This window comes from Metarhizium album (genome assembly GCF_000804445.1).
Source record: "Metarhizium album ARSEF 1941 chromosome Unknown scaffold_1, whole genome shotgun sequence".
Classification (NCBI taxonomy): Eukaryota; Fungi; Ascomycota; class Sordariomycetes; order Hypocreales; family Clavicipitaceae; genus Metarhizium; species Metarhizium album.
In genome coordinates this window covers 2491882-2517505 of record NW_024467575.1, presented here as the reverse complement: position 1 = coordinate 2517505, position 25624 = coordinate 2491882, and the positions used below count along the sequence as shown (strand labels likewise).

At 54.5% G+C, this 25624-nt stretch overlaps 9 protein-coding genes across 9 annotated transcripts; 5 read left to right on the top strand and 4 right to left on the bottom strand.

Moving 5' to 3' along the window:
* Window positions 1–691: 691 nt before the first annotated feature.
* MAM_00720 (PH domain protein) lies at window positions 692–2382 on the top strand (the record flags this gene model as incomplete). The annotated part of the gene is made up of 3 exons (XM_040819519.1): window positions 692–796; window positions 873–998; window positions 1093–2382. 3 exons carry the CDS (start codon window positions 692–694, stop codon window positions 2380–2382), a joined length of 1521 nt encoding a protein of 506 aa, XP_040682784.1.
* Window positions 2383–6790: 4408 nt separating this feature from the next.
* Window positions 6791–8134, top strand: MAM_00719 (formamidopyrimidine-DNA glycosylase; the record flags this gene model as incomplete). The annotated part of the gene is made up of 5 exons (XM_040819518.1): window positions 6791–6809; window positions 6871–7010; window positions 7066–7100; window positions 7157–7206; window positions 7260–8134. The coding sequence occupies 5 exons, from the start codon at window positions 6791–6793 to the stop codon at window positions 8132–8134; spliced, it is 1119 nt and encodes a 372-aa protein (XP_040682783.1).
* A 714-nt stretch (window positions 8135–8848) lies between these two features.
* Window positions 8849–9259, bottom strand: MAM_00718 (cellulose signaling associated protein ENVOY; the record flags this gene model as incomplete). The annotated part of the gene is made up of 1 exon (XM_040819517.1): window positions 8849–9259. One exon carries the CDS (start codon window positions 9257–9259, stop codon window positions 8849–8851), a length of 411 nt encoding a protein of 136 aa, XP_040682782.1.
* Window positions 9260–11577: 2318 nt separating this feature from the next.
* MAM_00717 (Zinc finger, RING/FYVE/PHD-type) lies at window positions 11578–12891 on the top strand (the record flags this gene model as incomplete). Its single annotated transcript, XM_040819516.1, has 2 exons — window positions 11578–12579; window positions 12691–12891. 2 exons carry the CDS (start codon window positions 11578–11580, stop codon window positions 12889–12891), a joined length of 1203 nt encoding a protein of 400 aa, XP_040682781.1.
* A 387-nt stretch (window positions 12892–13278) lies between these two features.
* MAM_00716 (carboxypeptidase S1) lies at window positions 13279–15359 on the bottom strand (the record flags this gene model as incomplete). The annotated part of the gene is made up of 2 exons (XM_040819515.1): window positions 13279–14859; window positions 14931–15359. The coding sequence occupies 2 exons, from the start codon at window positions 15357–15359 to the stop codon at window positions 13279–13281; spliced, it is 2010 nt and encodes a 669-aa protein (XP_040682780.1).
* Window positions 15360–16332: 973 nt separating this feature from the next.
* Window positions 16333–17235, bottom strand: MAM_00715 (hexaprenyldihydroxybenzoate methyltransferase precursor; the record flags this gene model as incomplete). Its single annotated transcript, XM_040819514.1, has 1 exon — window positions 16333–17235. The coding sequence occupies one exon, from the start codon at window positions 17233–17235 to the stop codon at window positions 16333–16335; it is 903 nt and encodes a 300-aa protein (XP_040682779.1).
* Window positions 17236–17730: 495 nt separating this feature from the next.
* On the top strand, window positions 17731–18523 carry MAM_00714 (3,4-dihydroxy-2-butanone 4-phosphate synthase; the record flags this gene model as incomplete). Its single annotated transcript, XM_040819513.1, has 2 exons — window positions 17731–17794; window positions 17880–18523. 2 exons carry the CDS (start codon window positions 17731–17733, stop codon window positions 18521–18523), a joined length of 708 nt encoding a protein of 235 aa, XP_040682778.1.
* A 516-nt stretch (window positions 18524–19039) lies between these two features.
* On the bottom strand, window positions 19040–22249 carry MAM_00713 (Ataxin-10 domain protein; the record flags this gene model as incomplete). The annotated part of the gene is made up of 3 exons (XM_040819512.1): window positions 19040–21474; window positions 21570–21964; window positions 22041–22249. 3 exons carry the CDS (start codon window positions 22247–22249, stop codon window positions 19040–19042), a joined length of 3039 nt encoding a protein of 1012 aa, XP_040682777.1.
* Window positions 22250–22834: 585 nt separating this feature from the next.
* Window positions 22835–23926, top strand: MAM_00712 (5'-methylthioadenosine phosphorylase (Meu1); the record flags this gene model as incomplete). Its single annotated transcript, XM_040819511.1, has 3 exons — window positions 22835–22862; window positions 22939–23430; window positions 23523–23926. 3 exons carry the CDS (start codon window positions 22835–22837, stop codon window positions 23924–23926), a joined length of 924 nt encoding a protein of 307 aa, XP_040682776.1.
* Between the last annotated feature and the right edge of the window lie 1698 nt (window positions 23927–25624).

Sequence of the window (25624 nt, the reverse complement as noted above, 5' to 3'; positions counted from 1 at the left end):
TTGGCGTTATTGGATTGGGGCTTACCGGGCATGGCATAGGTTACTCTTGGATATGGTAGGCGGTGACGGCGCGCTGTAGACGGCGCGGCAACATGCATAAAAGCGTATGAAACCCCTTCAGTATCGTGATGCATCTTATCAGCCGTGCGGGGCCACCGACGTCTCGGTTGACGTCATAACCAATGTGTTTCTTGGCTTGACTCTAGTCTAGGCCTCTGATGCAGGCACGAGCGACATTCATGCCTAGGGCTTGGCTTCCAAACCCTCCCCCCCTTCTTTTCCATGGGCCACAGGTATGGCAATCGCAACGTCATAGTCATGCTCGGCTATGGCGCTTGCGGAATCCGCCCCCGTCCATGGATTTTATTGTGTTCGCATTCCTCGTCCGCCGCCACCAGGACGTGGATGGCTTGATATTACATCATCGTCCTGTCAACCAGACAAAAACCACTCGCATCGGCGCCGCGCCTCACCTCTGCTTCTCTTGGTATTGAGGCAATTTGCTCAGTCCAGTCAGGTGCTCGCGGCTGCCTCGACTTAATTTCCCAAGTTGCTCCACTCAGACGAATTGCCGGCTTCCCTCGGCCCCTCCTGGAAGCTCAACAACCACATCTCCCCATTCTCCTCTGAGTCCTCTCCCTCCCTCCTCCGCCAGGAACGTGCCATTGTCTGCGACCCTGCGAGCGAAACCATGACGTCCCCAATATCTCCCACTTCCACGACGATGCCCTCGCGCGCTGCTACCGGCGTGAGCGGGCAGGCTGAGGAAGCGGTCCCCGACTTTGATCCCAATACCGTACGTGGGCTCCTCGCTGGCTGGCATGTTGCCTTCTCTGACGGGCGAAATGGCCGCGGACTAACCCAAACCTCAGACTGTAGGACTGCTTGCCGAGCGTCTGCAGGCCTGGAAGCATGCTTGCGGCTACCTTGAGGATTATGTCACGGCCGTCGAGAAGATTCACGGCCGCCAGGCCAAGGAGTACGAGAAGGCATTAAAGGTTCGACACGCCCGAGCGAGCGCTGATATCGAGCGCTGATATCGAGCGCTGATGTCGAGAGAATGTACCGGCTGACCCATCCGTGTTTCGGCAGACCATCTCCAACCCCCTCCGCGAGGGCCACCATTTCGACCAAAGCCTGGGTGGCATCGCGGGTTTCTTCGAAAACATGCGCTCCAACACGCAGGCCCAGGTCAATACTAATATTGAGACCGAGAAGAGCCTCAAGGGCTCGGTCTTGCCCATCCTCGAGCGTCTCCACAAGGAAATCAAGCACAAGGCCAAGGAGCTCCACGGCGGTGCCCACGGCAGCGCCAAGGAAGTCGAGAAGCTGCGCAATACCACACAGAAGCACATCGAGCTGCTCGGCCAGCAGACTGCCTCGTACGACTCTGCTGGCGGCAAGCTCCAGGCCGGTGACGATCCCTACGTCGTCCACCGGGGCGTGATGCACCGCCTGAGCAACCAGGTCGTTGCCGAGAACAACCACCACAACGATCTGATTGCCGTGCAAAACAACTTCAGAGCTTTCGAGGCGCACGTCGTCGAGGTCTTCCAGCAGGCCGTGGAGGCGTTTGCCCAGCTCGTTGGAGGCCAGGGCGAGAAGACGCGCGCCCTGTACAACGACATGCTGGGCACTGTGCAGCGCGTCCCCGTCGACTTTGAGTGGCAGAACTTTGTGCAGCGCTGCTCCGACAGATTGGCCAACCCGAACGATCCGCCCCGTGCCTTGGACGCCATCCAGTTCCCCAACATGGAACATCCGTCCACCAAGCCCCTGATCGAGGGCTCCCTGGAGCGCAAGTCTCGCAACAAGCTGTCGTGGGGATACTCGACGGGCTACTACGTCGTCACGCCGGCCAAGTGGCTTCACGGGTTCAAGGACTCGGACGATGCTCGCGTGGATCCCAAGCCCGAGCTCTCCGTCTTCCTGCCAGACGCAGTGGTTGGCGCCCCCAGCGGCGAAAAGTTCAACGTCAAGGGCAAGGACAAGAGCGGCACCGTGAGCTCCAAGCTCACGGGCAGCATGGAACTCGCCTTCAAGGCCCATTCCCCGGCCGACGCCCAGAAATGGTTCCACGTCATCAAGGAAGTCTGCGGAGCCACAGGCCCGGCTGAGCCAGCGTCACCTACCACCTCATCACCTGCCGCAGCCTCGCCGGTTGCCACGACCTCGGCCGTCGGACAGGCCGGCGACGACAAGGCCGACGATGCGCTCGAAACGAACCCAGACGCGAAGCTTTCGCCCCACGAGGACCAGCCTGGCCCTCCGCCTGCGACTGCGGCCGCAGCAGGAGGTCACAAGGCCCAAGAGGCCGGCGTGACAGGCGGTGAGGCCGTGTCAAGCTATCCCGATGACAAGAAGCCTCCGGTTGCAGAGTGAGGCTGAGGAAAGCGCCGTGGTGGTGTACTGACTGTGTATTCGTATTGTCTGATGTAGGTAGGTAGGTAGGTAGGTACTTTGCGGGCACGGGATGGAGGGCCCAGAGCTTCGAGGCGCAGTGCTTGGTGGTCGGGAGGGTATCATGGACGGTTGCACAATGGGGAGGGAAGACTGAACAAATGGAGACAATTGTGCGTCATGGCACACCCGTCACGTTTTATCATGAGCTTTGAACTTTGTCGGACACCGCTACTCCATTTACACAATGCAAACTGTTTCCAAACATGCCTGTCTCGACCATTGGCTGAACCGTTTGATTCGAGCTGTGGATGCGGCAAATCGGGAAGCCTCCAGGTGCATCGTTGCGCACAAGCGCGGCATATGGACAGGGCCAGGCTCGTCGTCGAGCTCGGACAACCGGTCTGCTGTGTGACATGACGATGACTGATGATTAATTTTGTTTTCATGTCAAAAGGTTTTGGTTTCCCATCAGCCCCATGTGCCGTGAGAGGGCCTTTATGTTATCCACGCAAGCAAGCAAGACGGACAGAAATGATGCGGGTGACGCGACTGCGGTGCAGCAAAGGACGAGTGTGACGCTCGAACCAGCCAACAATGTTGCGCCACCAAGGTCGCGGTGACACGGCCGACGCCTGGAGCGGACGGCTGTTTTGCGTGCGTGCGTGCGTGCGTGCGTGCGTGTCACTGGCGCCGTTGAAGACAAGGAAGGAACGGCGTGTCCGCATGCTGACCTCTCCTTCCATCGCGTGTGCCCCGTGTCCTTTTCTCCCCCCCCGGGCCAGACGGGCGGTTTGCCCGTGTTCTTGGTCTCCCGCCACGGTGCCCACTGCAAGGCGTCACAAGTGCGGTTCCTGGCCGTTGTTCTGCCGCGCTGCCAGCGCTCTTGTCCGGCCGGGCCCGCGAAACACCGGAGCCACCGCGTGGCTGCTTGGCCTGTCGCCGTTGGCTCCTGTCGGAGTGCGCATATCTCTGCTTACCTTGATGCGGGCAGAGTTGGGGCCGGGCGCGGTTGTGCGCAACATCTTGTCGCGGATCAGCGCCTCCTGGCCTGTCTGTGATTTTCTTCACCGATGTTTCGAAAACGAACTGAGATGGAGGGGGGGCGTTTTTCTATGCTTTATTCTTCATTTTTTTATTGGAAAAAAAAAAAAAGAAAAGAAGACGTGTACTGTGGGGCTGTCGGTATGGCAGAGGCTGTGTTTGGCATTGTCCCGTGACTGTCCCGTGATAGGCAGAAACATGTTCAGAAGATGGACTTTCGGATGCGATGCTTTGCATCACATCACGGGGGCGACGACGGTCTGTTGGTCCGTGCAGAGGTAGGCGGCCCAGTCTGGCGGCCGGGCTGAGGCAGGCCGCGGCCGAGTAGACCCGTGCCTCGTTTTGTCGATTCAGGCCGGACATGCTGGAGGATGGATGCCGAGAGGGAAAATAGGGGAGCCGACGTGTCTGTGTTGAGGAGAGCCAGGGACGACGAGGGCGCAGCTCCGTGTCGGTTCGTGTTGGTATAAATCTAGCTTTGGGCCTCCTCCGCTACATGTGTTCAGGACTCCTTCAACGGCATGCAGGTTTCGCTTCTTTATTCGTCCCGTGTCTCTTATCACTTGAGTCCTCTGCAGAAATACAGCCCCCTTCTTCAATGCTTCTTTTCGCCATGGGTACATCTAAAAACTGGGACGAGCACAAGGACACCATCGTCAGCCTGTATGCACGGCACACGCTTGCCGAGGTTGTGGCCATCATGAATGAGAAGCACAATTTTCAGGCCAAGTACGTGAAGCTACTACGACATCATCCTGACTACGTATTGTGCCATGTCTCACATCACAGTGATACCTGTGCGTGAGGCAAGATTTCATCAGAAACTAATCGGTTTGTTGTTTTGTGTGTTATGCACAGTGCTCGAACCTATCAGAAGAAGTTTGGTGGATGGGGCATAGGCAAACGAATGAATAGTCAAAGCCGGCCGTATGCTCTCAGGTCCGACGGGCAGTACGCACCGACAAAATCGCAAAGTAATGGGGGCAACTCTGTTATGGCCGCCTCAGTTCCCGTCACGGCGTCTTCCTCTGCATACACTGAACCAGGCAGCCTTGGCTCCTATATGAACGAGGCCATATGTACCCCTGAGAATTTTCCGTATCAGAGCTACCAAGCAGACCATGCGTACGGGGCAAATATGCCTGGTGCGGAGCAGTTTGATCCGTATCAGCCGTCTTCGTCCCAGGTCCAAGACAAGAGGACAACTATTCCTCGACCACAAATAACCCGGCTTGGGAAACCTATGCCTCGCCTGCTGATACAGGGTCCATGCCTCAGTACATAACCCAGGCACCAACTTCCACTCCTCCCACTTTTCAGGAGGTTGGCCACGTTCCCGACAGTCAACCGCCGTCAGCGGACGTTTTTCCGTCCTGCCAGTCCAGCAGAAGAGGCCACAACCGCAATTCCAGGTCATCTAGGTCTGAAGACTAGCCGCCTTGCAGTCGCATGTGGTCGCCTGTGCAGGAGGAACAGATGAAAAAGGGGAGGCGACGGGGGGATAGCTTAGGGGTATATGTGTGGACAAACTGAAACGTGTTAAGCATTACAACTCTGGCGCGACTCTTCAAGAACACTTGCTCAATAAGATACAGAGGGACAGAGATGCAGATTCACAGAGTGTTCGTCATGGTAGATTAGGTAGATTCTTTTTTTGCAAGCCATTCGATATTAAAGCAGTTCTGCGGCTTTTCACGTTGCCTGCCCACTTGAACAAGTTCCCATGAATATTATACTATTCCATAACTGTTAGCTATTGTTCACATGGCAATGTTTGAACAAACAGGTGGGCAATTTAAAAAGGAATGTCAGTGGAAGGTGCCTTGTCAAAGGCGTTGTCATCAATGCATATGGCTAAGTTGACCGTCGTGATATTTGTAGCATCATGTAAAAGGAAGGGGTGGTGAAAGACGACCAGATTCGGCAACTCACATGGATAGCTACACAACTTCTTGGTTGCACTGTTCTTTTTCAAGTCAGCAAAGTATCCTACCCAAAAGATCGCACAAAAGTGGGAAGACATGGATAAGAGTCAGAAAAGTATGCGGATAATTCGTCGTCGCAGCTAAAGCTCAGACATATGCTTGTCATTTTCATTCGCATTCATCAGGCCAAGGGTGTGTCGAGTGTGCGAATGCAGGCGGGACTAACCACTAAAGACACTTCTATGTATTAGCATGGGCACCTAAAGTATATCAACATAGAGACAGTGTGCGAAGCATTTCAGGAAAGCATGAATGGTAAAGAATATAGTGTCTGCATTGAAAACTCAAATAAGACTCGTCATCTGTGTCATCATAAAATAAGATGATTTGCGAATGGAATGTTGGCGGCTTACTTAATTCAATTCGTGTCCGGGAAAAGAGATGTCATCTATTCGACGCTATCAAGACGTTAATGAGTCTGCTAGACTCAAGTGAGATGGCAAAAGGATGGCGTGGGTATGCCGGATCAGTGGGCGAGGTTTTCTAGGCCTGCCGCAAAATGGCTTTTCTTGCTCATGAGTTTTTTTTTTCGGAGCCCAGTGCCGCTTCATCATAAAAGGAAGATGTGTACGATTTGCGCACTATGTTGCATACCTTGTCTAAAATTCTTTAAAGTTAGCAATTGCCTCATTTATCTGTGCAGCAGAAATGGAAAATCATATGGAACAGTCAGATATAGCCATTAAATATCTTCAATGAGAAATCTCAGCCGGTAATTTCCAGCGTATATTGATAAAAAATTGATCATCATGAACCAAAAGAGGAAAGAAAAAAAGAAAGAAAAAAAGCACCCGCACAAACACAATATAACGTACCAAATATTTACCGGGCATGGCGACATTCCGCCGGTCTGGTCTAATCCGTACTCCACGGCGTCCAATAGACACGGCTGAGCCTAGAGATCAATGTTAGCACGATGCTTCCTGGCCTAGCTGTGCGATGTGCGGTTTCGAACATTGGCAGCCGTAAGATAGCTTCTTTCAGACTGACGTGAAAAAATTGAGTTTTCATTCCATGAGGTCAAAGACTCTAGTTTGCGGTTTGGGTTTGTCATCAGGGAATAAGCGGAAGTGTTGTGCAATCTCAGTGATCATACTTACCTTACCAATGCTTCGAGTAGGGAACATGTTAAAGAAACGGGAAAGGGTGGCCAGGAAGAAAAATAAAATAGGCTGCGTGAACAAAAATGGCTTTGATGTGGAGATTGAGGAGCTCTGGCTGATGTAAGCAGATCACGGGGTTTCGTGTCAGAAACGTGACCGGGGGGGTTCTTACCACTGACCAGGCAGGCCGTAAATTGAGTCACTTTTTGCTACTCAAGTCGTTGTTGCTGTAGATGTTTCTGAGGTGGACATTTCATCATGCCTGAAATTGCAGAAGGTGAGTGAACTGCAAGTTTACTTTGGTAGGAAGAAATAAATGTCATTGACGACGACTCCAGTTGCTCGTATTGTGCACTTCCTTCGTCTCCATTTGGTTGGCAGGAAGATTGCAAGCGCGTCGGCGATTGACGACAGTAATGTCTTTGGCAAAGCGGGAACCACTGGTGAAGCGGTGAAGGCTGCATTAGAAGGCAAACAGGTAGAAACGTCTAATTTCAACAAGTCAATTTATTGTAACTAATGCCTGCGTCCAGGTCGTCTCGGCAGGCAACCAGGGCAAATATTTCTGGTGAGCGGGTTCATCGTGACTCGCGACGTTGGGCATGAAGGACTCACAATACCAAGGATCACATTCGATAAACCGCCTCATTTGGTGATGCATTTTGGCATGACAGGTAAGGCGTGGTCGCCGGCATCCTTGTTGTCCTTGACTAACGAGCTGGGGCAGGATGGGTTCACATTAAAGGACAGCAGACAGCGTACACAAATTACTACAAAAGGATGAAGCCAGACGAGCTTGAACAGTGGCCGCCGAAATTCTGGAAGTTCCAGATCAAGACAGAAGGCAAGCCAGAAGTGGAGGTGGCCTTCACCGATGCCCGGCGTTTTGGTCGAGTTCGCCTACTTGATTGCCCTGGCGCAGACATCCGGAACCACACCCCTCTCAAAGAGAACGGGCCAGACCCTGTGATTGATGCTTGCAGATTCACCGAGGAGTATTTGCGTGGCAGAATGCGGGCTCGTCATGTCCCGGTCAAGGCGCTTCTGCTGGACCAAGCCATGATCAGCGGCATCGGCAATTGGGTGGCGGACGAGACTCTGTATCAGGCTGCACTTCATCCGGAACAGTACAGCGACAGTTTTAGTGACGCTGAAATCAAAAGGCTCTACGAGTGTATTAAATATGTTTGTCAGACGGCGGTAGACAGACTGGGAGACTCGGACCAGTTCCCGGAACACTGGCTGTTCAATCACCGCTGGGGTAAAGGGGGTAAGGGGTCGTCAAGTAAACTGCCCAATGGAGAGAAATTGGCATTTATTACCGTTGGTGGCCGCACGAGCTGCTACGCGCCGAGAGTACAGAGGAAGACGGGTCAAGTTGTGCCTGAAGCAAAAGCCGAACCGATCAAAGATGAGTCCGACGTGGAGGCATTGTCCGCAAAGAAACCCCGAAAACACAAGCTTGAAATGAATGGGGTTGAAAGCAGGGAGCTGCCGACCAAGAGAAAGAAGCCTAGCATTAAGAAGATGGGAAAGGATCCGACTAAGCCGAAACTAGACTCTTTGCCAGGGAGAAGACGTTCCACTCGACTGCAGAATTAGTCGGGGGCATGATGATTTGGGCTATATCATACTCCATAATATGCCATGTGCTTGGGCGCGTGCGTTTCTGGTTGACCATTACAGAGCTATCTTTCCGCGCTGCTACCACAGCAACCTAGACTTTTCGCCGCGTCGCCAACTTCTTGCTCTACCAAATGACTAATTTCACCGAGGTACAAAACATGGCAGCACACATGGTTAGCTCAGTGTGAAGTGTTGAGAAATCAGTCGCTGAAATTCTGCTGTCGCATGGGAGTTTGATCATCATCAAAGCGTACATAGCATGAGGTCAAAGCCCAACATGGGTGACATTTCAGGACAGGAATAGAAAATATATCCGAGTCGTAAAATAGTGCTACTTCTGTTCATCATTTCCCTGAAATACGTCGCCATACTCCGAACGATGATGACATGTCCCAAACAGAACATGAATTGAAAACCACGAAATCCCCTCAACGCTCGTATTGTCGCACCTGAAGATAATAGTGATTGCGCACCACTCTGTGAACCAGTCGCTCATATAAAGGTTGAGCGCTCTCCTAGTCTATTTCATGCCGATGTCAAAAACGACAAAGGAGTTAAAAAGAAACACCGCTCAATTCCAATCGAGAACAAGGCACGTCGTCTATGCGTGCTGTTGGCCAGAGTACCCCCGGTCGCGGTACAGAACAAACGTCGACCAGTCGACGAAATTGATGTGGTTGCGCCCAAGAGTCACGAAGCTTCACCAAGCAGCCCAACGGCATAGCGGTAGCCAGAACCGCTTAGCTCAACAGGGATGATGGTGACTAGGTTGGTAAATTGATACCCATCTTTTCGATAGTTTACAACCTTTAGCTGGATTTCCTGCCGGCCTTGAAGTGCGTGCCGCATTCGTGAGGCTGCCATCTTGTCGTGCATGGGCACGGGCTTAGAGCTGTCCGTCGAGTCGGGGTGTGGTTTTTGGAGGAATCGACAATTTTGGCCGAGAACCTCTGCTTGTGAATAACCCGTGAGTTCACAGAACGCATCTGAGGCGTACACTATAGGGTTGTCCGGCTGCTCAAGGTCACAGACAACAAGAGCTACTCCGACGTCGACTGTACCAATGTCAACTTGTGGATTTGGTCGGCTCATGACACTCATCTAGCCGAGTCAGTGCCAATCTAGTCATGAAACCTTGAATCAGGGTCCCTACAAGAATGGCCACCACGTCAAAGCCGGTTGCTGAATAGAGGCCGGGATAGAAAACAGGATCCGACATGGCCTGCCACGGGCCGCTAGAAGCCGCGGCTGGTTTTCTTTGAAATGAAGGTATTATTTCAGTTGGAAAATGGTACTGCCACGTCAAGTTAGCAAACTGATCGGCGATGACGTCGACAACACCAGAGGTGCCAACGACGAGGGCAAGATAAATAGAGAGGTTTGAATTACTTCCATGGCTTGGATTTCCCAAGGATTCACCACCATCTCTACCTCTGAGGTCATTTTGCAAGGAAATGATGTTAGGGACGGAATCGCGAGTGAAGATCAAGACGGAATATCAAACAAGAAGTTGAGGAGTTGAAGGGATAGTGGCACAGCAGCAGATGGGAAGCTGGATGAGGCACCGGTTTAAAAATAAAGACTAGCTAGGAAACGCACCTTATTGAACCAGACGTGCAGCAAGGACGAGCCATGTGCCGACTTGTCTAAGCGATAATAGCAGAGGTCGGGGCCGTGTTACATCTCACGACGGCGAGCGAGGATCCACCACGAACTTGCGGAGGGCCTGTTCCGAGGGTAAAAACTCACAACCCCGTCAAGTTGAATGGAATGAGTAATTGCGCTTCGGCTTGGCAAGCCTATGGACGGATGGAGAATGCTAGATCGAAGTGCGAAGAGCGCCTGGGTGGCCGATCGGGAACGACGACTAGTCAGGCGTGTATCGCGGCGGATGCCATTTGGATTCGACCACGGTCAATGCGTGACGCAAGTGCGAGAGTGCCAGAAACGGGGTCATATTGGCAAGAGGCATCGAGCTAACACCTCATCTAGGGTCCCGTTGGGTCAGATTTGGGCCTTCTCCTCGACCGCGTGGAAGGGTGATGGGCAGTACACCATGCCAGATCCTCGTGGGCTACGGAGGACCACGACGATCGAAGAATGGGAACCGGGCATTATTAGTAGTAGTACTACTAGTACTTCAAAATTGGTAGCTGGCATCAATTGCCGGTCCCACATTTGTTGGGCCGAAAAGTGAACAAGCAGAGCAGGGCCATGTTTCCAAGCAAGCTCCAAGCGAGGCACGCAGTTAAGCGGCTACCACAGTTTGGCAGGTAGGGCCACAGATCCTGGTGCCGAACAATCACGGAGCAATCAGAATCTGAATGCGGATCGGGCAGAATCTGCACGTCGCCGATTGATCGTCCTGACTCCTAGTACTACTACTAGTAGATTGTCTCCCGATCTGGCGTGTTGATGGGCCGTCGACGACACCTGCTTGACCTGCTCTCATCCGCTTGCTCGATCGTGCTGGTCGTCTGGGGTGTCTCCGTGCCACCCCTTGCCATCCGGAGCCGAAGCCTGTCGACAGGTACGGGTCGGGCTTTTGCACCAAAGCTGCGTGTACACGATGTACGGAGTACGGAGTAGACGTGATGACAGGCCTCGAGTCCCGATCCACATGAGCGGCGTCTACTAGTGCTCCGTGACTTGGTCTCACGATCTGCACTAATTTCTCGGATACCGCGCCATCGAAGGGCGGATGAATGCGGCTCGCCGAGATTTCAATATTGAACAAAGCGTGCAGCGTGTCCGTCCAGACCGATGAGAACATGGATAAACGATGGACGGGCCACCCGGAGACAAAGGGCTCGCGAGAGAGGGAGAGCCGCAGAGCCCATGACCAGCATTCCACCGTCATGCTTTTGCAAGCAACAGGACTGCTTGACAATACCGAACATGCCTACTACTTGGGTTGTGAGAACAGTTGAAGTCGGAGGCTTGGAGAGGTCTGCTCAGGCCGGGGTCACTGTACATTACGCACGAACAGCATGAAAGCCGTGATTGTCAGACGAGGTTCCAATCGGGATGCAGACGGGAGGGGCCCGGCGCAAGGAAAACGGCCAAGCACAGTAGGCGACTTTCCATGACGTTCTTGGGCTGTCAGATGGCGGTGACTCTGGTGAGTGGTGAGGCAACGATGGGTCGTCTGTGCGTTGGATCTTGTGCTTGCGTCACGCGTGCGGCCCAATGCCCAAATGTGGCGCCTGTCAGACAAGGCGGAAGGAGCCTCCGCCGCCCTGGCCCCTCGGGATGCCCCCGGGGTGTCCACTTGCACTTGCCACTGTCCTCCGGGTGCCCTTTGGGCACCACGGCTGACCCCCGCGTTCTGAGACGCGTCTCGCGTCTTGGACGAAGTTCGTAACTTACATTGTCATCGTCGTTGCAACCGCCAGTCGGCCTTGAGCCTCACACCCGCCATGTCGCGACTGCTCAACCGCCGCCGCCCTCCCGTCACAGACTCCTCCCCTGCCAGGGCCGGTCCATCCGCATCTCTGCCCCGCTACCAACCACCCTCGTGCCCGCTCAACGACCGTGCCCGCCGCGCGCTGGGCGAGCTGTCGGACAATCGCGGCACGCTATCATACGAAACTCATCTCAAAGACTCGGCACGCCACCTCGGGCTCAGTGTCGGCGACCTCCACGAACGTCTACGGGCGCAAATAGACCGACTGCAGTTGCTGCAGGAGCGACGAGAACAAAAGGGCACCAGCAAGACTCCCGAGGAGGAACGCCTGGAAGCACACCTCGTCGAGCTCGAGAGGGACGTAGACGAGCTCACCCACGAATCCGAGCAATCCATACGCGACGTCATCGACCACCGAGCCGAGATCGAAGACCAGAGCGCCCTCCTGCGAGACTTGTATACCGCCGCTGCCACAGCGACAGCCCCCAACACGGCGCAAAGCCGCGCGCACAGAGACACGAGACATGAACCAACAAGTGACGGAGAGCAGGATCTCGAACAAAAGCAAGACGCAGAAGCCGTAGCCAGCACCCTCGAGGCATTTCGCAAAGGCCGAGCCTCAAAGCAAGCCGAGTACCAACAGCTCACGGCCTATCAACGATACGGCGTCAACAACGACTACGCCGGCTTCAAAAAGATCTGGCACGATGCTGCGTCCGGCCACGATGGTCCCCCGCTCCCCGATGCCTCGCGTTGGTTCCGCCCCGACGGACGACCGGTAATGACCCGCCCGGGGGCAAACACTCGCCGTAGCACCGCCGGCCCAGCCGGCGATGACGATGACATTGCCGTTGCGAGGGAGGTTCTCAGTCTAAACTGTCCCCTTTCACTGCGGCAAATGGAGGAGCCGTACAGCAATGTCAAGTGCAAGCATACGTTTGATAAGTCAGCCATATGGGATTACTTGTCCACCGCCAGGGGGGAAGTTCAGTGTCCACAGACAGGGTGTTGCCAGGTAAGCATGCGCATGCTTGTCCCCCTTCGACGTTCCTCTCAATGCGAGGGTCTGTGTGCAAGGGGTGTTTGTTCATGTTCCAATAAGAGCAAACTATTAACTCTGTCACAGAAGTTCTCCAAGGCCAGTTTTCAGCAGGAGTTTTATCTTGACGAAGCTATCCTGCGGCGTATCCAGCGCGTCATGCACACTCAGCGCTCGCTCAATGATATGGACGTCGAGGATGACGAAGATGCTGACCAGGATGCCTCACTGGTGCTTGGGCAGGAGAGAAGAGTGCCTGGGAGAACACCCAAGACGGAGAGGTTATAAGGCTTGTGTGAGTGGAATCTATGATGACGAGGAGGGATCCCCGGGTGGAATGGTTCGACTCTGTACGACATGTATTGACGAATCGCAATCTTGCGCGAGGACGGTGCAACGGCGGGCGGATGCCCTGGGCACACATGACAAGTTGTTGTGTCAAATCTATATGAATTTATATTACGTGAGTAACGATACTCATCTGTAGGCCTAGATACAATCCATGATACCATTCTAATATGCCCCGTGTCCTTTCCCGACCACCCTGCGCGCTAAAGTTACCCCATATGCCATGCCATCCGTATAGCAGGTCAAGACAAGAGAAACCAATTCCTGACCAGTGCTTCATCTACAATCAAGAACACACGTATTGCAACCCAATGTCCGTACAAATGCTTAGAAGAAAATTTCTACGCCTTGTAAAATCCAGAAGCTTGAAATGGTAATCCAAAGGATGCCGGCACGCGGTGAACGAGCCTCGCCTCGATTGTCTGGCATTTTCGTAGCCGTAAACACACCTGTTAAAAGCATACTTGTGGTGGTGGTAGGGCGGCCGTATGTAGAAGATGGAGGCTGAGTAGCAGCCAAGGGCCAGTCGGCTGATTCGCTATACAGAATGCCATTAATGACTGTGCCGTTGCCTGCGGAAGCGAGGTTCTTGGCGTCGGTGTCGCATGTGTCTGCGAATGCGCGAATGTAACATGTTGTCGACGGCATTGCCGGCAGTTTGTCTTCATGGGAAGCTGCCCTGGGCCCCGTCGTGCTGAAAGTGGAGAGCGAGATGGTCTCCCCGGTAGATATCGATGTACCCATCATGATACGTGCAAACACCTGGAACGCTGTCTCGGGCTGGTACCATGCTACATAGTGCCCGGCCTGATAAATTCGACTAAAGGACAAGTTGCCGTACTGACGAACGAGGCCGCCGACGTACGAGTCGTTGACAACGATGGGGGCGTAACCTGCCGCGGGGAACCCCCTGGCGTAATCGGGGCCGCTTTGGTCCGCAACGGCGAGAGACACGGCCTGCCCACCGAGCCAGTTGCAAATGTAGTCTCTGTCGCCATACATGAAGCCAATACGGACGCCTCGATTCAGGAGATCAGCCAACCGCTTAATGTTACCGCCTCTTGACAGGTCACCAGTGTCCTTGAATGCCCGAAAGACTGCATTACTTGTCATGGTGTAGTTGACTGGCGAGCCAATAGTTTGCAGGACATGGCCCTGGTTGAGGTAGTCGATAAATTGTAAGGGCGGGAAAGGATTCGACCAAGGAGCGGCAAGATCGTACACACTGCGGCCACTGTTGCGGTATGGTTCCTGGATAGCAGAGCATGCTTCATCGGCGGCCTCGCACAAGCGATTTGCCTCGGGCTGGTTTCCGTGCCTACCTGGATCCTGAGCCATGGCCACAACCGTGCATTGTTGAATCTTGTCTTTACATTCACCCGGAGCGTTGAACCTGCGGCTGTAATACATTTCTGTTTCGTCCGATATAGCCTTGAATTTATATGTGTTGTTGTTGGAAAAAACGGGATAGAAGGGGACCTGGATCTCCTGATCTATGCAGCCATTCACAATGCCTAGAGAGCCAAGGCGGACCTCCATCGTCGAACCGGCGTCCAGCTGCCCCGTAGTTCGTTTTTGATTTTGGGCCTCCCATTGCTCCGCAAATATTGGCCCATATCTCCCGCCGTAGCTTTCAGCGAAGAGATTGACGGCTATTGAACTATTGGGCTGTGGCTGGTACTGAGGAAATGTGGTGAGGAAGCCTTGGACCAGGTGCCATACGGCGACGGCTGCATTCTCGGTCGTGTTGGCCGTGGTGTCTTTGCTCATTGTGCTAAAGGTGCCGTTCATGTAGGCCCACGCCGGAAAGGAGTCGTTTCCCTGGACAGGGGGTTGCCGCATGGAGTCTTCAGGAAGAATTAGAGTCCCATCGGTGGGTGTATCGTATGAGAAGCCAACCTGGTTGGGCTGGTGATGTCGTATTCAACGTCAGCGCGTGGTTGCTCGGGTGTTGCGGACAGACGTTGAGCGGAACGAACCTGATCAATGAAGAGCATGTTGGAAGCTCGATCCCAGCCCCATTCTTCGGCAACTGTGTCATACCTGTTGATGCCCTTCTCGATAACTTGACATGGCCCGACGCCAGCAAAAAATCCAAAGAGGGAACTCGACCCGGGCCCCCCGTTCAGCCATATCGTTAAGCTGTCTGTCGGTTGACGGCCTTGCACAAACCAAAAGAAGAGGTTCGTCGGCTCATCCCCCGGCATATGCACCCAACCGGTATACTGCTTCTGCTGGCTGAATGCCGTGTTGCATGCGCCCCGTGGCTCCTTGTATGAGATTGTGATGCTGCTATCGGCAGGTGACCTTGCTACAGTCAAATTCAGTAAATTGGGGTCTCTGACTGGGAACTGGGCCGCAGATTGAGAGCTCAAGGCCGCGAATAGGGCTGCGAGCCGAACAATCATGTTGCCAGAGCTGTGGGAGAGGGAAAGCTCTGTTTCCGGTTCCGTTGACACGAATCATGTCACACGTAGCACTGGCGTCTTTCTCCGAACGCGCGGCCAATTCGAGAATGGCGACGCAGCAGGGGGGGGGGGGGGGGAGCCGAGATGGTCAAGAGCAGGAAGTGACAAAAACGAGAGAGCGTGAAGGTGAAGGTGAAGGTGAAGGTGACGGCCATCGGTCAACCTTTTGGTGGGGTGGACGTCGAGGATGATAAGGCACTGACGGAGAGGTGCCCGGGTGTTGGGAGGCTCAACATTTGGTGCTGATTCGCTGGTTGGCAGCCTGAATGGCCGACTTGCGTGAGGTTGACCTGCAGCTGCGCTGCATTTAAAAGGCCACAGGCGACTGACCCACCAGTTGAACCTGCGAACCTGCGAGTGGGCCCAATCTGATAACACCATTGATCAACATGGTTGATGCAACGACATTTGACGACACTTCGAGGTCTGGTTCGGTCTGGTTCGATATTTTCATTTACCAGCTCTCGGGAGCTTCTCCAGCCAGCCACACTGTAATGGTATCAGTTGATCGCGCGTCGAGGGGGCAATTGGCATTCTGGCGACCAGGACTCGACTTTCATGAGCTGCACATGGCCCCAGACACGACGGGCATCTTATGTCTTTTCGCCCAAACTTGCCGCATCTCACTATGCCTTGTACCTTGGACAGGACTCCGTTTCGGGTGAATGAGTCTATGCCATGTTCACGCCAGGCATCTACTTATTTTTTAAACACATGTGCACTCGCGACATCGGCGAGCCCCCAATTCACGGCTCGACAACCTGCCAGTTACTCAAGAATTCGCTTGCTCCCAGTATAGTAGTACACTAGCAGTACGTGAAATACACATTCGTCATGGTACTTGCGGGCATATCGTTCCGCTTCTGATGGCTTTCCAGTCCCACAATGGGGATGCGCGAGCCCAGCACGGCACCTAATCGCTCCGCCTCACAGCAAAAAAGTAATTGCCCACCTTCTCACCGCCACGAACCTCTTTCCACCCGAGTCCGGGCACATAGACGACGCCCATGACCCTGGGGCTGTCCCACCCTTTGTCCATGAAGAAGCGTTGCAGCTCGTCTTCGTTGATGTACTTGTTCCAGTCATGCGTACCCGGCGGGACAATCCTCAAGAGACTCTCGGCAACCAGGTTCGTCGTGAACCAGCTCACCCACGACCTCGCGATGGTGCTCATGACCAGCCAGCCCCCGGGCTTGACGAACAGCCGAACCCGCTCCAGGAAGGGCCCCGGTCGGTCCACGTGCTCAATTACCTCGAACAAGCTGACAATGTCGTATGCCTCGCCTGGCCCCCGAGGCACCTGGAGCTCTTCGACGGAGGTTTGTCGGTAGACTAGTTTGCCGCTCAGCGAGGGGTCCTTCTTCGCGTGCGCCTTTGCGACGGCCAGCACGGACGGCGTAGGGTCAATGGCAGTGACTCGCTTCGTCGTGGGTAGTCGTGCGGCGCTCTCGGCAAAGATGCCGCCTCCGCATCCGATGTCGAGGTAGCTGAGGGATGCGTCTTGGAGCCTCGAGGCCGTCGTGTCGGGAATGGACTGGAGGCAGCCGCGGATGAAGTCTTGTCGCACCGGGTTCATGAGGTGAAGCAGACGGGAGGATCCATGGGGAGCCCACCATTCGGAGGCGAGGCTGTTGAAGTGGCATACTTGCTCAGGGTTAACTGAGGAGGAGGTCGACTGCCATTGTCGCGAATCGAGCCGGAAAGGTTTGAGAGACGATTCGGGTCGCCACTGACGGGGAGTGTGCCGAGATGCTGCAGCTGTGCTTGGCCTCGATGGTCCGAGGACGCGGCCCGTCGCCCTCAGAGCAGTTGACATTGACTGTCGACAAACAGGGCCGGCCAAAAGGATCTCACTTGATGCTAAGCAAGGCGAAGGCACGAAAGTCGCGCAGTCTCTCCCGCCGGGTTTGGAGCCCAGACCCACTTTCCGCCCTTCACATGCTCTGGTGACGGCGAGCCCCTGCATCAGTCGCTGTGGACCCATAGACGTCGGACGCCGAGTTGGCCCGCAAAACCTGGTTGCGCCAGACCGAGCCGTGATTACCTAGTGGTTACTAATATTCCTCAGAGAACATCTTGAGTCTTGAATGCCGAGTCTCGCCTCCAATTCCGGCATTTACGGCTCCAACTTTTGGCGGCATTTGTCTCTGCATTTATTTTTATTTATTGATTTATTTAAACAAAAGCCCTATACCGAAGCCCTCCATCACGAGCCGGACCGGACCGGACTGCAGCACTTCGACCAACGTCAATCCCCCACGATACCCTCCCATCCTCTTTTGCTCCACGACAATCACCCAGATCCAACAACATGCCTGCCTCCACGATACCTGCCAGTCAATTCGACTCCATCCCCGACACAATCGAGGCCTTCCGTACGCAAACCTTCTCCCCCAGCTGCGCTCTCCTCCATGATCCCCCGTCTCCGCTAACCGGATCCCACCCTCCCCCGCCCCGCAGGCCGAGGCGAATTCATCCTGGTGCTCGACGACCCAGGCCGCGAAAATGAGGCCGACCTGATCATCGCCGCCGAGGACGTCACCACGGAGCAAATGGCCTGGATGGTGCGCTACTCCTCGGGTCTCATCTGCGCCCCCATCACGCCCTCTCGCGCCGACGCCCTGCGTCTGCCCGTCATGGTCCCGGCCAGCCAAGACGCCCGAGGCACCGCCTACACCGTCTCCGTCGACGCCGCCCACGACTCCGTCACCACGGGCATCAGCGCCCACGACCGCTCCCTCTGCTGCCGTTTCCTCGCCGACCCCAAGTCCACCGCGACGAGCTTCATCCGCCCCGGCCACATCCTCCCCCTGCGCGCTGCCCCCGGCGGCGTCCGCCAGCGCCGAGGCCACACAGAGGCCGCCGTCGAGTTCTGCCGCCTCGCCGGCAAGAACCGGGCCGCTGCCATCGCCGAGCTTGTCGAGGACGGCGAGCCCACGCCCGGCCGGCCCATCATCACCCGCGCCGGCATGATGAGAGGCGAGGCCAACATCGCCTTTGCGAGAAAGTGGGGGCTGAAGGTCTGCACCATTGCCGACCTCGTCGACCATGTTGAGAAGACGGAGGGAAAGCTCAAGCCCCAGCTGAACGGCGACTGCGCATAAACTTGGAATCTTTTGCGCGTGTTGCGAAAATAGAGACTGAATTGGATATGCGCGGTGGAGGGAGTGAAGGGGGGCAAAGAAAGAAAAAAGGGAAAAGGGGGGAGGGGAGGCCGTAGCCTGGACAAGTGAAGCAAACTCATTGTACGCTGCGGATAGTATACACATTCCCCTGCTGGCTCGGCATTTAAAACTTTGTATCTACCTGCTTGCGTTGATGTACGGTAGGGGTGGGCTTTCTGTTATTATCGTCATCATCTTCATCTTGGTCACCTTTCGGTATATGGTTTGGGGGAGCGACTGTTCGGACTTGTAAATATATACAATGCACACATAGACTTGGGGGCGTGATGCCCGACTGTTTGAGTCAAGTAAATAAGCCTTTTGGTCTTTCACAAAAAGTCAATGGCTCTCAGGATCCCTGACGTGATTGCTACTTTTGTCATGGTGCAAATGCCGACCCTAGGCTTGGGTTCCTACGTGGTCACTGTGCCACCCCTCCCATGCCAGCCAACATGCCTACGCCATAAAATCATCTTCTATGCTCTCCCTCGACGTAGCGGGCGCCGAATGCAAACTCATTTCCGCTGCTCTCTGCAGCAGATCCTCCTCATCATCGCCCTCCGCCTCTTCAACCACGCCTGTCCTCCCTACAGGCGGGGCCGTCCTCGATCGTACCTGCACTTTAATATCGCCCTGGATGCCATCCACTCTAAGTGTCGAGACGACTGTCCCCGCCAACGGAAGCTTCGAGTTCGGCTGCGGTACTATGCTGACAAGTTCCCTGAAAAAACTGTTGGCTGCCTCGCATCCATCTAGCAGCCATTTGAGACATATTGTCACCCGTTCCTTTGCAAAGGGGTTGTGGTCATCATACGCACAGCTGTTGAGCAACGGAACGATACCGTTATGTTTGACCATTTGGGACTGAACCTGACAGTTTCCAGGGCTGGACTGCCCTGGAGGTGGTTGGAGGAGCGTGGCGAGTATGGTGAAGATTTGACCTTTGACACAAGGCCAGGGGAACTTGTAGGCTGGCTCTTGAATTGGAGGTGGTGGCGGAGATGGGGATGGAGATCCCGCTTCGGTTGCATAGGGCCGCTCAACCATGGTGTTTGTTGCTGTAGTAGGGGTGAGACAGGACGCCAAGGTTGGTGACAATGATCCGGGTTTTGATGGCGAACGTTTGGGGAGTTCGATCAATGGCTTTTTAGCAACTCCAGCTTCAAGACCGTTGAGGATAGTGATGAGGTCGTATATGGCTTCCCATTCAATCAATTTGGCGCGCGTGTCCGCCATTTCAGCCACAGTAGTGAGAAAGTCGAGGTATTGCGCCAGCCCATCTTTGGCACGTTCCATGTCCCAGCTGTCGACGGGAAACTCTGTCGGATCACATTTGTCTTCGCGGATTTGGGCCTGCAGATGCATGAGGGCAGCACATTCGGGAACAATGCGGCTACGAAAGTAGCTGAAGAAAAAGTGGACGAGCTTGACATCCCGAGAGTTGTCTCTTTCTTGGGGTGAAGCATCTCTCGCGTTGGCAGTGGAAGCGCTGGGATTGGGAGCAGTAGCAAGGGGGGTGTGGTTGCTGCCACTGGCGGCATTGTTGTTCACTCTGGCTCGAAACATGTGGCTTACCAGTCGTAGCAGCACGGTTTGTGCTGGGGATATGATATCCTTGGGAATTCGGAGCGAGTTCCAGGCGTAGGGGATCAAGGCGCTGTGGTGAAGAGCCTCGACGATCTGAGTCGTGACTTGGAATATGAGCGACTGCTCGTCCTTGTCCCAGACAGCAATGAAGACGAGGAGTTCTCGCAAAAGACTCTTGCCGCAGTCGAGTGCCAGGAACATCCTGCATCTTGTCTTTTGCAAGTTTTCGCCAGCCCGAGTGAGGCCGGACCCGGCGTTGTCCAGGATACATGACTTGACGATCATATGGAGGGCTTCAATTTGCTTTGGATCCAAAATGTTGGGCACTTCGGTAAGAAGTCCAGTCAGTGGGCCATCGCCGTACGACTCGTCATCATCGCCATCCTCTTCGTCAATCATATCGTCGACGTAGTCATGCGCATGGTCATGGTCATGGTCATGGTCATGGTCATGACTATGGGGATGGTGGTGGTGGTGGTGGTGGTGGTGATGATGATGACGGTGGTGATGGTGATGCTCACACTCAGGACCCTGTTCGTGTTCGTGTTCGTCCTGATCAGAATCATCGTGGCTACATCTATGCTCGTGCTCATGCTCGTGGTCGTGTTCCTCATCTTCTGCGTCGTCATGATGGTGGTAACACTCGTGGCATTCGGGGCAATGATGGCAGTGCTCATGGTCGGAAGGCTCATCATCTGCCGCTTCAGGAGGTGGTGAGTGACCTCCTCTGTACGAGTGAGCATAGCGATGGATCAAATTCGACTTGCAGTGTTCGGTCCTCGATTGTGCCAGCTCCACAGACGGCATGGTAACCACCCACTCTTCGTAGTTGGGATCACGAGCACGCAACCACCAAGTATCTATTTCCCTGGATACGCGCCCGTAGGCTCTGTCCTGTTCAAAGTTGTCGGTCTCATCAGGCTTCCAGACGGGATTCATCTTTTCGCTGGTGTCTGCCAAGTCGCCAGGTATGCTGACTGAGCCTTCAGGAAGCCAGTTCCAAGCCAGGGGGCGGATGGGTGCCAGGTTACCTGGCGGCTTATCTGCGTGGTTTTGGGCATAGTCCTTGAGAAGTTTTCTCGCAGCGTCGCACATTCTAGAGTTGCGGTCGAGCCAATGCTGAACCTGTTTCTTGGCTACGTCTGGCCGGAAGCCAGACCCGTCACCCAGGCCCTCTTCCTGACAGCCAAAAGCGCCCTCATCCTCATCAAAGAGCACGTCGAACCAAAATGACATTTTGTTGCGGTCGTGCTTGGCAGTCCAATTATGCGCCTGCTGGAGCGACGTGACCAACAACTTCTTATCTAACGGCTGGAACTCAGTCACGGTTTCGGGGCATATTGGCTATTCTTCCACGACAGGGCCCGTGACGGGCGAGGGGGGATCCAAAACGACTCACATAGTTCCGTAACGTCAGCCAATTTTAATCTCTGGGTTTCGTCTAAAATCTCTCCATCATATCCCTTGCTGGTGACGTTGACGCACAGAATAATGGTCTGATAAACCATCTGATCAAAATGCACGGCTGCACAAACATCCTGAGGAACTTCAGGTTCTGCATTGACCAGCAGGTTCCTTGCAATGTGCATCAATTTGATCAAGGTGCCGAGGTCCTCCTTGATAGACGCGTGATTCATAACGATCAAGGCGGTGCTTTCCTGAGGACTCACCCCCCTGTCCGGGTCGTTCAAGCTGGACAGAGGCCCTACTGATCTAGTTGTGAGGCTAGGGATAGCAGCGGCAAATATTCTTGTGAGCCATATCCATATGGCTACATTTCGCGAGAGCGCCTCACTTTTGCGCATCGAAACGAGTCAGCCGACAGGCTCTGGGTGACAACTAAAGCGGCCGAGCGTCGAGGCATGCTTACCGGGCTGTCCTAAGCGTATGGGTCTTCTCGAGAGTCTTTGATATCATGGAGTTCACACGAGCAGCTGTTTGGGGCCCCATGGGAGGGGATTGCGTGAAATGGCCCTCGAGACAGACGAGCGCGGCGGAGAAGCATCGTTCCTCAATAGACTCGCCGTCATCGTCTCCCTTGCCGGGACTCGGCCCCGTATAATCCGACAGCTGCGTCATGGTGTGAGGGCTGCTCTGTCTGCGGCAGGAATAGATGCCGGTTGATGATGGACGAGCAAGAGCTCAAGGACGCTTGGTGGTCCACAGGTCTGGCGGTGTCCAGACTTTTTTGGTGGGTCCGGGCAAGAAATGTGCAGGGCGGCGTGGTTGGATGGCTGGCAATTGACAGGCATGCAGACAGGCTTTGGCAGCCGTTGCCCCATGGCGTCGAGAGAATACCAAGTTTGATCGTTGATGGTGTTGGGCCTTGGCAGCAGAGCAGAGGTGCTGTGCTGTATGCGCATGCTCAAGTACGTGAGTACCGACTTAAAGTACGTCCCAGGGCCCTCATCATCGTCACAATGTCAATTCGAATGTCTGCGTCGCCCTCGGCCCATCAGGAACACATGTGTCTGTGTGTGATGCCTGCCCCTCGCCCCTCCATGGCGGGGTTTTATCGAGACAGTCTGAACTCTTGTCCTGCCATCTTTCTTTTGCTCCTTGACTACGAATTGTCCCTCTCCCAATCTCTGAGAACTGCTACCACCACGTACGCCGCTCGAGCAGAGCAGCCCATAGCTTCGATCCTCCTGTGAAGCCGTCACAATGGCCAATCTTCCCAGCACATTCGACAGTACGGTGCCAGACCCAGTCCCTTGTCGCCGCCAACTCGGTGCTGCCTGTGTTCATCGCGACTAATTTCTCCCCAGAGCCTGTCCACATAGCCGTCATTGGCGGCACGGGGCTTGGCCATCTTGAAGGATATGAACCCATCGCTGCCGTTAATCCCATCACCCCCTGGGGTCCTCCCGCCTCGCCCATCAAGATCCTCTCCCACAACGGCACCTACGTCGCCTTCCTCGCCCGACACGGTCTGCACCACCAATATGCGCCGCACGAGGTCCCCAACAGAGCAAATATTGCTGCTCTGAGGCATATAGGTGTGAGGTGTGTGGTTGCCTTCTCGGCCGTGGGTTCGTTGCAGGAGGACATCAAGCCAATGGATTTTGTCGTCCCTGATCAGGTCATTGATCGGACCAAGGGCATTCGGCCCTTCACCTTCTTTGAAGGAGGCGTGGTTGGCCATGTAGGATTTGCAGATCCCTTCGATGCGGGATTGGCTGCTGTTGTTAAGCGTTGCGCAGAGAGCATGGAGGGCGATGGCGTCGTTTTGCACGACAAGGGTACCGTCGTTGTCATGGGTAAGTGCAGTCGCCACGGGCAAAATTGTGTACCGCTAAGAAGATACGTTTCGTCAAAAATTTCCCCCTTCATTGACCAAGTTATGCTGCAGAGGGTCCTCAGTTCTCTACTCGAGCTGAATCTCACATGTACCGATCATGGGGCGGATCTGTCATCAACATGTCCACGCTTCCCGAGGCCAAACTGGCCAGAGAGGCCGAGCTCTCCTACCAAGTAATCGCCATGGCCACCGATTACGACTGCTGGCACTCGTTCGAAGACGTCAATGTCGACATGGTCATCAAATATATGCACCAAAACGGGAAAAACGCCAAGCGCTTAGTTGGCGCAGTCTTGGACCAGCTCAGCAGCGTTGAGCACAGTGACTTGGTCATGGCTAAGAAATGGGAGGGCTACTCTCGTGGTGGTCTCAAATTCATGACCAAGCCCGAAGGCAGAAACCCCGATGCTGCAAAGAGAGTTGAGTATCTGTTCCCCGGCGTCTGGGAGTCATAGGTGAAGAAGTGTATAAACAAAGCCCGTGTAGATTTGAAGGCAGATCCGGGCGGTATAAAAACGCCTCGCATAGACACACAACTAAATAAGTCATTTATGGTATTTTCCGTGTCTTGTGAGCGGCGGCATCGTATTGTGCAGCTTGCAGTCTCGCAACGTCCAAGCGCTTTTCTCAACAGCCTCTCAGCCTTAGCTCGTCGTCAGGCAGGATTCAACCACGGGGCACGTCGTCTGGTAGTTGCTCTTTCCACGCATGCGAAGCTCACTCCAAGAACAGCTGGATAGAAACGCGCGGGGGGCCACCATCGACTGCCGGGCAAGGGCCATGGACGATATCACGCCGCATCGCACTGCATCACATCACACTGCCGCCACCGCAGACACCGGTCCATTTCCGACTGGCCACACGACAAAACCATATATGCTTGATAGCCACCCGTACCTTGGCTGTGATGCAACCCCAGATGGCATACCCCTGGTAAGCCGTATACGTATCGGGAGTTCTCCGTACTTGTCGCAACTGTCTCGACATGTCGTGAACGAACCCGACTGAACGGTTCACAGGCAATCCTAGTTCACAGTCAAGCGGGAAACGTGGTACGCCGTGTATGCTGACGTTGCAAAACGATGCAGTGCTACCGACAACCGTCTCAATCTGGTCGCGATACCAGGCTGGAATGGCGTGACAAGGCCACACCTTGATTGCCCTGAGATGTGACAAGCACGATGTAGTCTTTGGTTCCTAGGAGTCCCTCTTGGAGCTGAGTATCTTGAGATGCGAGATTTCTCATTAGTTGAGATCCTTGTTCGAACCGTAACACAATCGGCATCTTCGAATCAATTTGCACATCACCTCGCTCGAGCTACGACGACCTACAACGTCACCTCGATAAGCACAGCAGATGACAAAGCTCCGCATGGCATCATCGTACCCTGCCTGTCTGCCTTGGGCGTCATCGATGATCATCAATCCATGGAGGGCTCCTTGAGGTCGTAAAGTCATCCGATTTTCGTCGATTCAGTCGCGGGCGTACGAGGCCCCGACGCCACAATTTCTTTCCAAACAACGCTATACTGTTGAGAGGCGAGAGTTTGAATCTTGATAACCCATCTTGTCCCGCACGAAGTGGCTCCAACGAGACTAGTAGTCATTTACAAAACAGGCACGCCAGTCAGACATGGATTACGAAGAGCCCGCCCGGCATGGCTTCCTACATAATGACGATGAAATCACTGCCAAGGACAAGCCATGTCCGTTCAACCGAGCTGCTTCGCCTCCGGAGAAGTGAGCTTCTGTCTTCATCTTGGCAATTGAACGATGACATTACGCTACTAGGCCAGGTTTCGGACACGGCTCGCACTGCCAGCCCAGCAGAGCACGCCAATCAACCCAAGTACTGGTGATCCGTACCTGCAGTCGACAGATGACCGGCTCGCTCTCACGGGACGGGAGAGGCGTGCCGGCAAGAAATGTTTCAGGTAATCGACCCTGGCGGCAAGCGGTAGGCGTGGCGGGCCGGAACCAAGCCATCAACCAGCAGTCAGCCCTGTTAGATCTCGGCTAGAGGGGATCAAAAGTAGAGATGTGACACGATGACTGGATGACGGCCCCTCCCAGGTGAGCCGGACATACTAGCACGGATCCGAACTCCGACAAGACTGGCAGGATTCAAATCTGAGCGTGGTCAACGGGCCTGC